General features: G+C 45.2%; 1 protein-coding gene across 16 annotated transcripts in view; it reads right to left on the reverse strand.

The window, feature by feature from the left end:
- The window catches only part of GRIA3 (glutamate ionotropic receptor AMPA type subunit 3), a 542,807-nt gene that overhangs the window by 10,984 nt on the left and 519,568 nt on the right, over positions 1–12,255 (reverse strand). For 14 of the 16 annotated variants that reach the window (XM_085230480.1, XM_085230478.1, XM_085230479.1 and 11 more), the window contains one exon: positions 4,691–4,938. In XM_085230480.1, the coding sequence (XP_085086606.1) occupies positions 4,691–4,938 (248 nt within the window). Of the gene's footprint in view, positions 1–4,011; positions 4,127–4,690; positions 4,939–12,255 lie in introns of all 16 variants that reach the window. The other 2 variants (XR_014884948.1, XM_085230474.1) reach the window with 1 other exon arrangement.

A 12,255-nucleotide genomic window follows, 5' to 3' on the forward strand; every position in this document is an offset into this window, starting at 1 on the left:
TCCCAGCTCCGAGTGGCAATGATCTCCATGCCACCACCGCTGGCTCTCACCAGCCATTCCATCTTTTTCCAGATCATAACCCAGGCCTACAGAATGGGTGGCAAGTAAATTCACGCTGCTGAATGTAATTTCCAACAAATTGCTCAAATAAATTGTGCTGCATCTTTTTAAGATCACCATTAACGCAAATGTTCGCTATAAAGCACCGCACGTTTGGCAGTGGTGCTCTTTAGATGTCAGGTATCATCTAAAATGATGCCTAGCAGATTTCTTCTAAAAATATGCCACTTAAAAAATGATGCCACAAATGCTAACTGCTGTGCTGCAAATGTATCAAAGCAAAACAGCAGCGAGAAATGGGGGAACAAATCCCATCTGCTAATGGCCCCGCTCTCGTCTCTGAAGGGCTGGGAAACGCAGTGCTTTACAGTGTGAGGCTCTGAGGGCAGGACTCAACTAGGCTCTCTGCAAAAGTAATCTCCTGATTAAAAGGGAATGACCAAAAAATGAAGCAGCGTTGCATCGAGTACCATTTCACAGATGCACTCCGAAAGAGATATCAGCCTAAAAAAGAATACATTAAAGAAATTAAGTCAAATAATTAGGAAGGACTCCTGGCATGTGAAGCTGGTAAAACGCTACGTTCAGACAATTTCCTTCCATGCTGGTTGTCATTCAGCATTACCATGAAAGTATGAGAATACAAGAAATGTCTCAACTGCAGAACTATAGAAATTAATCTTAGCAGAAAATTGTTCCTATGCAACTGAATAATTAGTTTCCCTTAAGTCACTCATCCTGCTGCTGCTGCCTACATCCTGTTTCGTCTATTCCTCGTTAAATTCCTATTCAGCCATCACTGAGCTATGAGATGATAGGATTGTATAATAAACAAAATAATTAGTTTCCAAATTGGTAATATGTTATAACATATTTCCTGGAATACATTTGTTTTATAACTGCTATTCTGTGTCCTCTCGCAACTGTGAACGCAGCTGACATGCATAAGAGGTTGAGAATACGGTGTAATTTTGCCACAAATCCAATGGATGAACCTAAATTCATGCGCATTTAAGACAGCAAAGTGAACAAACGTTGATGTAGGTACAGGATGCCTGCACCAGGAAAGTCAGTCACCCCACATGTATTAACGTGCATCACACACCCACTGTGCACAGAGGAGCCCAGCACTGGCTGTGGAAGCCCCTCCCAGGGCAGCCCCAGCAGCCAGGACACTGCAGGGCAGTGCAGTGCCCACCATGCGCTTGTCATGGAGTAGATTTAAATGCTTTCAGAAAGGCCATTTAGTTCCTTCTGTGATTCCCACCACAGGACTCAAAATTCTGTTGATGCTTGGATCACTGGGTAATCTTCCAGTGGCCAGGAACATGCGGTAACAAGAGGTGAACTCACAATTACAGCTCAGAATCCTGCAGCACAGTGTACAGTACTTGTATGCTGCACCACAGGAAGGATGCACATGGGAGGGAACTCCACAGGATGGCAATGGGCACTAGCACAGGCAAACAAATACTTACTCCAGCATGAGCTAGAGCTCAAGACTGTACTGGAGGTAGGCAGGGTCAATGACCTGCTCAGGCAGCTGCTCTGCAAGCCCAGGTCTCTACTGGCTGAGCTGAGAGAGGGGCTCTTTAGCTTTGCCAGTAGAGAAAGCTGCCCCAAGCAAGCAATGGGCCCCATGTGCTCACCTCCAGTGGCCACCCACAGCCTGCCCTGAGCAGTGACTTAGCAGGTGCTGCCATTCAATCATCCCCAGGTATCACCTCCATCATTCACTCAGTTCTCCCAGGTATTGCCTCCTTCATTCAGTCTCCTTCAGTATCTCCTCCTCCAAGGGAAAAAAGAACAGCTCCAAAGTGACTCCCATGGGATCCCCTATTAATAAAGCCACGTTGGTACAGAGAATTAGCTGTGTAGATGGGATGAGAGCAAGCCAGGCTCTGGTGGGAGGACAGAGGGGAGGGGAGCGGCCTGGGGTTGGCATGGATGAGAATGCCAGTGTGCGCTGCCAGGAAGGCATCTGTCTGTCTGTCCACCTGTCCAAGTGCTGTGCAGCCTGAGCCTGCAGGATTAAATGCCTGCAGAATGCTGCCTCAAAGGAAAAGCCATTTTGTTGTAAAAAAAGCCCTTTTTGATTTACTACATCTCCAGAAATAAGAAGTCACCCTTCCCTGCCTGCCCATCACATTTGCTCCTCTGTTCTGGTGTACCTCTCAGCATCCACTGAGCAAGGCCAGAGCTTGCTAATAGATGACATTGCTCTTTCAAAAGGTTCTTCAGCACAAGCAAGAATAGAAGAATGACCCTGCTCTAATTATGACCATTTTTGAAATCCTCTTCAACTTCCTTAGGGCTGTAAGCATTAGTTGCCTAGTTTTAATTCAATGAACACAAAGCAATGGAGTTCATTGATGCTGCTTCATACGAAAGGTTTGCTTCCATGGAGGCAGTATTAGAAAACGCAGTGCTGGATCCCAGGAGAATATTAAACATTTAATATACCAGCAAGTCTCCCATTATATAAAAATGTTGTATGAAGGATGAGCCACTGAGCTAAAAAGCATGTGAGAGCTCTGCAGGCTGTTGCTGTGCACTGCAAACGCAGGCATTGAACAAGCCAGGATGCAAGACCTTTTCTTTCCTTTTACTACTACGCAGTGGCTTTTGCTATACAGAGATGAGAAGCTGAGTAACTCCCTAGGTAGCTAGCTGCATGCAACTCATACTAATGGAATGCAGCAGTAATTTGCAGTGATTGTCCAAAACCGTGATTTACTGAAAATGCTGTTATTGTTGATCTTTGAACAAACCTGAAGCATTTTTGTAAGAGAGAACAGAAGTTATTGTTCCTTAAGGAACTGATTTTACTATCACTAGCCACTATAAAAATTAATCTCAATTTTTTTTATATAAAACTGCATTTGAAAGTAAATATCCTGGTAATTCCTGTACCCAAGGTGACTAACAACATCCAACCCATTCTAGCTATTGCTTCTCTTTACCAGCTTAAGGATGGCAGGGTCTAGCTGGCAACACCAGTTAGCTCCTTCAGTACAGGATCTCCTTTGAGCATCTCAGGGAGTATGCCTTGGGCACAGGCTGCCTGGCACAGGGGGAGGCTTCAGCCCATGAACATGCCACACTGATGCCTCTGAAGCTAGGATTTTAATCCATATTTTAAAAGCACAGCAAACACGAGTGCAATGCTCCTGTGTGCAGAAGGCTGGTCACTGTCATACACAGGTGACTCTGAGCAAAACTACCCAAACCTTTCCTTAAGATTAATTTCCACTTCAGTGCATCATTTCAACGCCCTTCACTGCTGCAAACAACATCTCTTGCAAGCTCTAGTTCCTTACACGTTGCTGTTATTGCTATTACCTTGCCACTAATGGATGATTCCCATCATTGCTTAAGTTTTCAGCAGAGCAACAAAACTGAAATTAAATTCCTTGGTAATTCCTGCACTAAGATGACCACTAATACCCAGCCCACTCTACCTACTGCCATTGCTGTGGTCATTTCTGAGCCCTTACCTTGTGACCCCAAGCTGGGCCAGCAGCCCCCCTACAGCACGGGAAGCAGCTCAGCTCTGAGACCAGACCGCCTAGCACAGCGGCCCATGTCTGCAGAGAGCCCCAGGCTGGGACCAGCCCCAGCAGAGCATGGGGGAAAGGAGACATCCTCAGTGGACAAGGTCTCTCAGAAGTAAGTCTAAGCCAACCTACCAACCTGTGGTCTGGTCCCCCCAGCACTGGGCTTGCTATCTGTTAGTTCAGTGAGGTTTGCAGGCTTGACCAAAAACTGCTGCCACCATTAAACATCGCTGTTTTTTACAAGAGCTACTGGGCAAGTGAATGGCTTTTTTTTTTCCCCCATCGCAACAATTCGGATGGTTTTGATCAGCGTTTTTGTCCTTGGCGAGCACAATAACAGCCTTGCCGATTACTCTCCACTAAGGTACCCGATTGTGGTGACATTGAGGCTGACCTTGGAGTCACCTCCCCCGCTGCCGCACTCTCCTTTGTCGTACCACCATTTGTTTTTCAATTTGTCCAAGAGGCCTTGCTCATTCAGTTTTAATACTGCCAGGTTAACAGCATTTCTTGAAACGATAAAACATAACTTGTAAGAAAAATGCACAAATGCTTAGGAAATCGTAACGTATAAAAAAAGGAGCACAAGAGGACAAATTGGCTAAAATTTCACAGAACGTGGAGCTATAAAAATGTTTGTACAGCAAATACAGGGTTAAATATTGGAAGGTGGCATGGAGGATAACATTTGCTCAAAACTGAAGTGTGCGGGATGGGGAAATCGTCTTTGAGAAAAAAAGTAACAAGAACACCACATCATGCAGTTAACATTCGTCACGTATGGCAGGTTAACTCGGCTTTTACCATTTAAATTGAAAAAGCCATTGAACTGTAAAATTAAAACAGCAACAAACAATCAGAAAGGACAACACAAAGAGAGCACTAAAAAAAAAAATGGATGCATTAAATAAACGAAACCGTAATTTACCGTCTTATTTAACTCCATGGAATATTGAAGATTTTTAAACTTTAAAAGTTACCTCAAAATCCACAAGAAAGAAAATGACAACACAATACATCAGGGTAGGTGGAATACTATAACAACATGGATATTGTTATATTATTCCACCCACCTTAATGCTGAGCCTTTGGGGGTGGCTACCCCGTAGCCCTTGGAATCCAGGTTCCCTCCAACTTTCATGGTGTCGCAGGGCTTGCGCTGCTCGATGTACTCGTTCATCGTCGACTCCAGCAGGAAGGCAAACTTCCCCTTGGACTTGCGCACCCGCGCCACCCCGTCCGCCGTGGTTTTGGTGAACACGGAGGGCTCGGCCGACTTCATGTAAGACCACATTTTCTCGTAGACGGCGATTTTTGATCTCTGGGAGAGAGGAAAGGAGGGAGGTGAAGGGAGGTCAGGTCAGCAGAACAAAAATGCTGCCCCAGCTGTCTTTCTGCAGGGGTCTATATGCATTCTGCCAGCCAAAGGGAGGCTGCTTGAACCAGCATGGACAGTGTTGGCAAAGAAAACCTTTCCTTCGCACACGAATCCTCAGCACTGGGTTTTGGGCTCGCTCAGACTTAGGAAATGCCAACACTTGCTTACTGAAAATTCCCAGCAAGGCACAAGCCTGCTTTTCACAACAGCAGTGGAAAGTTCATAATACAGTATATGAAGCAGACCTTATGATGATGCTCAAATGAGAGCAATCAAAAAACCCCTTCTTAATAATCAAACTTTTCAAATTCAGTTTCACATTCCCCTAAAAGATCACAAATACAAATGTTAGGAATGAGCTGAGAAAATTTCTAGTTAACTGCTTGTGTGTCATGTACGTATTACCTCTGTTTTTTCAGGTTTCCTGGTTTTGAGACTGAGCCAATGCTGACAGCCTCCAGCTCAGCACACAGGCTTTGTGAAGCTGGAAAAGCGGAGAAATGTATTGCTTCCTTCATCCTCATCCCCTCCAGAGGGATTTAAACCACCCTCAGATGTTAAAGCCACCTCAAGACTCTTAAGCATTGCTATCTGGCACTGCCAGTTAAACTTTCCTGCTTGGTCAATAGAAGGCAGTAACGCTTACTGTATTGCTCTGAAGTCTGAAATTCCAAGGATTTATATAAGGCTTTCAGCCCGGGCTGTGGTTATCTTGAATTTATGCCTCCTACTCCTTGCCAGTTTCCTGTCCACAGCCTTCCTTGCAGAACAGGACTGAAGCACGCAGTAGCTAAATCTATCTCAAATTTAACAAACTTGTGGCAGAAGACCATTAATGTCCATCAGTTTGATGATTGAGACACGTTTCCTTCTCATTCAGACCAATTTAATGTGTTTTGAATAATGCAATGCTTAACAACCAGCCCGCAAACATTTCACGGGAAGTAAATCCTGCCGTCGCCGTTCCTCAGACTAAAACACCAGCTAGCATTGCTATGATGGAGTGCGAGGAACACCGAGGGCAGGATTTTATTTTAATTATCCTTCCTGATGAGCTGAAAAATGCAAACCAATTAAAAGCAGCACCATCAACAATGGGAAATCAGAGCGACAGCAATGCAATGTGGCTTCATTACGAGCTAGCAGGCAGGGTGGGTGCGAGAAGCAAGCCTGAGGTCTTTGAGGTGAATACCTCCAGGACCAAGGTTGGCCGCACAGGAGCACAAGGGATGCTGGGCACTTGTGCAGCATGGGAAGGGAGTCCTTGTGGGGCTCTGAGAGCTGCCCACAAGTGGTGGCTGTCACCTCCCTGGCACCCTATGGGCAACGGTGTGCAGCTGTGTGAGGAGAAGAGCTGGTGGCAGCCCCTGGCACAGGGCTCACCACGGCCAGGCCTGCCCACTCCGCTCATGCAATTTGCTCACGCAGAAATGTAATAGAAACGGATTGCTTGGCCAACACAGGGACTGCATAAGCAGTGTTAATTCTGCTGTGTCCTACTTTCAAGGTGCTTGTCCTTACAACCTTAATCTTCTTTTAACATAAATAATACAAACGCACCTGCCCATTTGTATTTGCAACGGGCATCTAAAGGACAAAAGGAAGGTAAAAATGTGGCTTTCCTGCTTCTCACTCTCTATCTCATTCAGATAAAGTGGTTTGCCTTCAAAAACAGTGCATATGCTAAGTACGCTTCTGCTTGTTTTCCTCTGCAAAGCGTGCCTTTAATTACACAGATAAACCATAATTTCTTTTCCTTTTCATCTTCTAACCCACACCGGAATATGTCTTTAATAAGTTCTTTCATACTCTTTCCAGCTGGCCTGACTACTAAAAGCAATTGCCAATACATCTGTGCATTGTTAATAATAACAGTTATCTGATGAGTGCCAGCAGCGCAGTCGGAGCTGCAAATGGTCCGAACAAAGCTCCAAGGGCAAAGGGGAACAAATCATCCATCATTCAGAAAACAAAATTCCACAATTAAAACATTTGAGATTACAGATTTCTTTTAAAATTTAACAGATAAACTAAGCTTTATAAATTGCTCCCTCACTCTTGTGAATGATCTGGTTAATAAAAATAATTATGTTTCTATATGATCATCATTGCCCACATCTTCTTCTGCCATTTGGGGATTTTCACAATATCCTGTTATTAGCAAATTAACCTAGTGTAAGCAGATAAAAACATAAACCAGTAATGCCAACACTGAGTGGGAATAGTTAAAAAAAATGCATCAGCCACAGAGGTTTTGGAGGACCAGAGGCAGGGTGGGTGCTGTGGTCAAGGTCCCATGAGTGGCGATGGGGCAGTGGCACCACTGCATCCCACAGCGCCAGAGCTGCTCTGTGCAGCCTGAGGCCTGGGCTGGCATTTGAGAAACCTTCCAGGTGTTGCCCACCCAGGGGACCCTATTTTGCACCTTCTCCACTGAAAAAAAAAGACCAGTTAGCTAAAGGTAGTCAAATACACGATGTGATGAAATAAAAGATGGCATTTTGAGTAAATGGTTGACTAATTTCCAACTGCCCCCCCAAAAAAGCAACCAATCAACCATATCAGAATCCCCTGTAAATGTTACCCACTAGAGGGGCTGGCAGCAGAGGTGCCTGGCATGCAAAGGATTTATGCTCCCAAGAGAGGTAAGGTTGGACAAAACTGCACTGTTGGTAAGGTTCAGTGGCAGCAAAACATTTTCCTTCTCATTAAATGTTACTTTAAAAGAGATATTTAGGAAAAAAAATAAGCTTAAAAGCGAAGATGTAAGCCAATTCAAAGCCACTAACTGCAATAACTCCCTGCACACTCTAACTCTTCTTTCATTTCTTTGATACTGCTCTCAAGAAGTCCGTCACACACATTTCCTTGGGATTTCAAGGGGATATTATTACCATTTTTTCCTTAAAAGCAACATTTTCAGTGTTTCATCTGGGCCTTGGGACACATTAAAGAGTCCTTTCATGATTAGAGCCTTACTGCAGATATAAATAGAGTGGCCCTGCTTTGTCAACAACACTGCATCCCTCTGCAAGACGCAGTGTCCTGCAGAGCCTTCCAGTTTTCCCCCCTTGTGCATGTGTTTGGCTCCAGCACCTCAATGAAAGGCCAAAGTGGCCCAGACTGCCATCATGTGCATGCAGGAAGGCAGCAGATCTACCTGCTGGCTGCTTCCAGCCACCCAGCTCCAACAGCCCAGCCCTGCAGCACTGAGCCTTGGTTGCTCGTTGCCATGTTCAAACTGCCTAATATTGCAAAATCCAACACCTCTCAGATGGTTATGTGACACTGGTTAAATTTAACTCTGAAAAATCTCTTTGTGACAGAAGCTTCTCCCATTGACCACATCACCTTCCCCCCAGAACAGACGCCTGTCTCACACTTCTACTAAAAGTGACACTGTGTCAGCTCCTCCGCCACTGAGTGTCACAAAGCTGTTATGTTTGAAAGAAACAGTGCTTTTCCTCTATAGCTAAAGTATGTCATGGGGATGATCTCTGCCCATTCCTGAAGGCTTTTCCCTCTCTGTCACCTTCTCTGCTACCCTCAGACCTTTTTCAAAATGCGCCTCAGTGGAGTATTTCATTAAAATGATCAAAATGGACTTCTGTTTCTTCTGACAGGCACTGGCAAATTATTTCCCACCAGTCAAGCTCAAAGTTTATTCATGAGTGATTTTTGGTGATAATCCAGTCATAAGCCAAATTCACCTACATCAATTTTATATTTAAAATTAATTGCATATTCTCATTTTTTTCAGTCTACATGTTTTAACATTTTAGATTATACTGATGTTACGCTTCTTTAAAACTAAAAGTCTTCAAAACTAAGAGATTAAGAAATCTAAAGCCACGAGAGCTGTGCTGTGAGAAGCGGGAGAACGTTGCATAATCAGCCGCCATTCTAACAAACGGTGCAGGCGGATGGGAGAGGAAGAAGACCCAGAAGGATGCCAGTTACAGCTGACATTGGCTCGGAGTCGTGCCCAGGCTGTGCAGAGTTCATACACTTTGGTGTAGCCCACTATGCACCGCTATGCGGTAAACGCAATGTCAACGTGCAGCAGATGTGAGACAGGGACCTGTCGCAGCACACGCTCTTCTACTTCACCAGCTCTTTATAGCTCTTTAACAAGGGAAATTTATAGCCCTAAATCAGGCAGACGTTGCTGACACAAAACACAAAGGTCCATACTACAAACAGCACAGATCTTTAATCTGAATAATACACGCTGCCTTTAGATATATGCACACCTCACTGATAGGAACTTAGGTAGTTAAGCATGAACCTTAGCTTCATTATCATCATTCATTGCTTTTCTTCCATGTGCGCAATTAGCTCTTTTACAGCAGCTAATGAATCCAGCAGCTTATGAACCATTAAGAAGCAAGTGACTCAGCAGGAGTGAAAAAGGACCAGCCGACTGCCCTGCTACCGCTCCACTGCCTGCCTTGGGAGCACCGTGAGATCCATCCATTTTGGGCAGCTGCTCCCGCTGTGACAAAGCATGGCTACTCCTGCCTTGGGCTTTAGGACAAGTAGAGATGAGCGCTTTCTGCTCCCCACAAACGTGACACAGAGCAACCACAGCTGCCTGGGGAGGGAGCACAGCAGTGGTTGGTGCCCTTGGCCACAGGGCAGCTCTGGAGCACATGGAGGCTGGCCTCGCGCTGCCACATCAGGAATACAAACATGACAAACCTTGTTACTGAGGTGCCTCTGCCTGAGATTTCAAAGCTTTTCACTAAGAAGGAAAAAATAGGTCTCAGAGAAGGCCTAAGGGACATTAGTTCCCTTTCCAGCTGCATACGGGAAGGCAGGGATGTCACTTACTGAAGGTCATAGGGCACAGCCTAACAGATCAATGTCACAGCTTTTAGCCACAGATAACTTGTGATGCCAGCAATTTACTTACCTATATGGACAGAAAAATCAATCCCATCATTACAAGAGCCTCTTGTTTTTATTACATTCTGGGCAGAAGAAAGTAGGTCAGATGCTGTGAGCAAGAACAGGGCGCTTCACTTTCAGCAAGCCCAGCCCCTAAACTGCCAAATCCTGTCCACAGAGTATGAACAGTGGGGTGCTGCCAATAAGCAAGGCCAAAGACTGTCAACTGGTCTGTATATTCGCAAGAATTAGATGCATGTATGCATCTAAGTACAAAGGAATGGGTTTTGGAATGAGAGACATTGTCATGCTGGTTTGCTACCAAAATTAATGAAGGTATAACTTCTGCTTAGAAATCTAATTCTCCTTTCCCAATTGAGATGAATGAAGCTCAAAGGACTTCCAGGCCCTCGTTTCCCATTTCCTTCTAGGATTCATTCATTAAGGGAAGGTTCAGCCAGCCTCTGTCAGGGCCTGACAGGGTAGAGGGCTGTGAGCTGTCAGCAGGCTCTGACCCACACTGAGCAGGGGGAGCTGGCAGGGAGCGGGCAGGGGGGTTCCTGGCTGTGGCAGTGAGCAGATCGCGTGCTGCAGCTGCTTCAGGTGAGCACTGCTCAGCCATACAGATGAGCAAATTGCTGTTCTGGCCGTAATGAGGCTTTGCTGACACGTCAGTCTGGGGAGCAGAATGTAAATCAAGATTTAAAACATCCTTTCCTGGCACAATATTGAGCCACAGACTACGCCTAGATTCATCTCCTCACTTTACTGCTGCCATCCATTCCTCCATGTCGCAATACTGATTGGAAAATTAAAATGAAAGTCTTCTCCAGTAGACAAGCTGTCTTTGTAAATCCTGCTGTAATTCATGGGCAGAGCCATGCCCAGTGAGCAGGCAGAGAGTGAGGCTGGGCAGCACCAGCATGGCCGTCTGTCTGTCTGTCTGACTGCCTGGGGAGCAGGAGGCAACACACACAGAGGGCAGAATGACATCAGGCAGAGGAGCATCCTTCCAGACGCAGTGCATGGAGCAGGCTCCTCTCGTCTGTGCAACCGAGCAGCCCAGCCCTGCTCTGGGTTCAGCCCTCAATAAATTAACAGCAGCGTTTCTAGCACAGTATCCGAGTGCTGTCAGGCCTAATGAGTTTTCAGCTTCAGTCAGAATGGGCCAACATACAGGCAATGATGGAGAAACCCCAGCGGACTGTAAGAGGAGATGTTTCATATTCACATCATTAGAGTTTCTAAACCTCGATGTATATTCTAATTACGCAAAAGCAACGGCAGCAGCGCTGTGAGTAATTTATCAGCACCCATGTATTTTAAATGAATCCCCAACAAGCACATATTAATGTGACACAGTCACATTACATAAAGTAGGAGAGACTTGAAAATCCTGGGTTCTCAGTGTCTGGAGCAATGTCATTAGCATTACCATATAGCTGTTCTCCAAGAAGCAGAACGTTCAAACAGCAAGTGATTTTCCCCCAGGCGCTCTCTGCTTGCTCCTTTGGTGCAGGCATGGCTGTGAGTTAACCCGCTGCTGGCTGCATTCAGAGCCTCACCAGGGCCATGCTCCATGCCTGCTGCCGTGCTCCAGGTCACAGCTCCTCTGCACAATGCACTCTGCAACCCTGGACTTAGAGAAACTCATTTTTGAGTGGTACAGAAATGCACACAAGCTGGAAAGACTCAACAATGAGCACAAGTAGACCTGGTAGGCAAATGCCATCTGTTACTGAAGATAAGGAGAGATTTATTCAAATATTTGTTATTAAGTGTTTGTTGAGAGCTCCGCTGAATCCTGGCTTGTCTGCTGAAGTCAGTGAAATGGTTCAGGCACCTCAGCCCCACTTCCATACAAGCACTTCCTTGCCAAGGAGTAGGTGATGGATGAGCTGCTAATTTTACTTCCCATAAGGATACATTTTCCCTTTCAATCCATAGACTTAAAGACATTAGATCACTTCATGGGAACCCATTTCTTGTGTAATTATGTCACATTTGATTTCCTGCAATCCTTAAAACTGCCTGTAAGCCATGCGGCAGAAGGGAGACCCAACAAATTAAGAGAAAAAAACCTACAAGCAGACTGTGCATCACTGTGCAATGGAGAGCTGGTGATCTCTGCAGACGTGCAAGCGTCTCTCAGCATCTGTGCACACTCACCTACGTCAAATAGGGAAGGGAGAGAGAATATATGGGTGAATAAGCTTTTCATATTTCTGTTTTGAGAAGTAGTTAAAACACAGTATTTTTTCTGATTAATTGCTGCCACGTTATGTATCAAAGATCTTCACAGCTCATCTTTGAAGCTATCACTTTTCTGTGATGTTCTGTTCTTTAAAGTCCATAAACACAACCACACTT

Source organism: Meleagris gallopavo, chromosome 9 (assembly GCF_905368555.1).
Source record: "Meleagris gallopavo chromosome 9, MGAL_WU_HG_1.1, whole genome shotgun sequence".
NCBI lineage: Eukaryota > Metazoa > Chordata > Aves > Galliformes > Phasianidae > Meleagris > Meleagris gallopavo.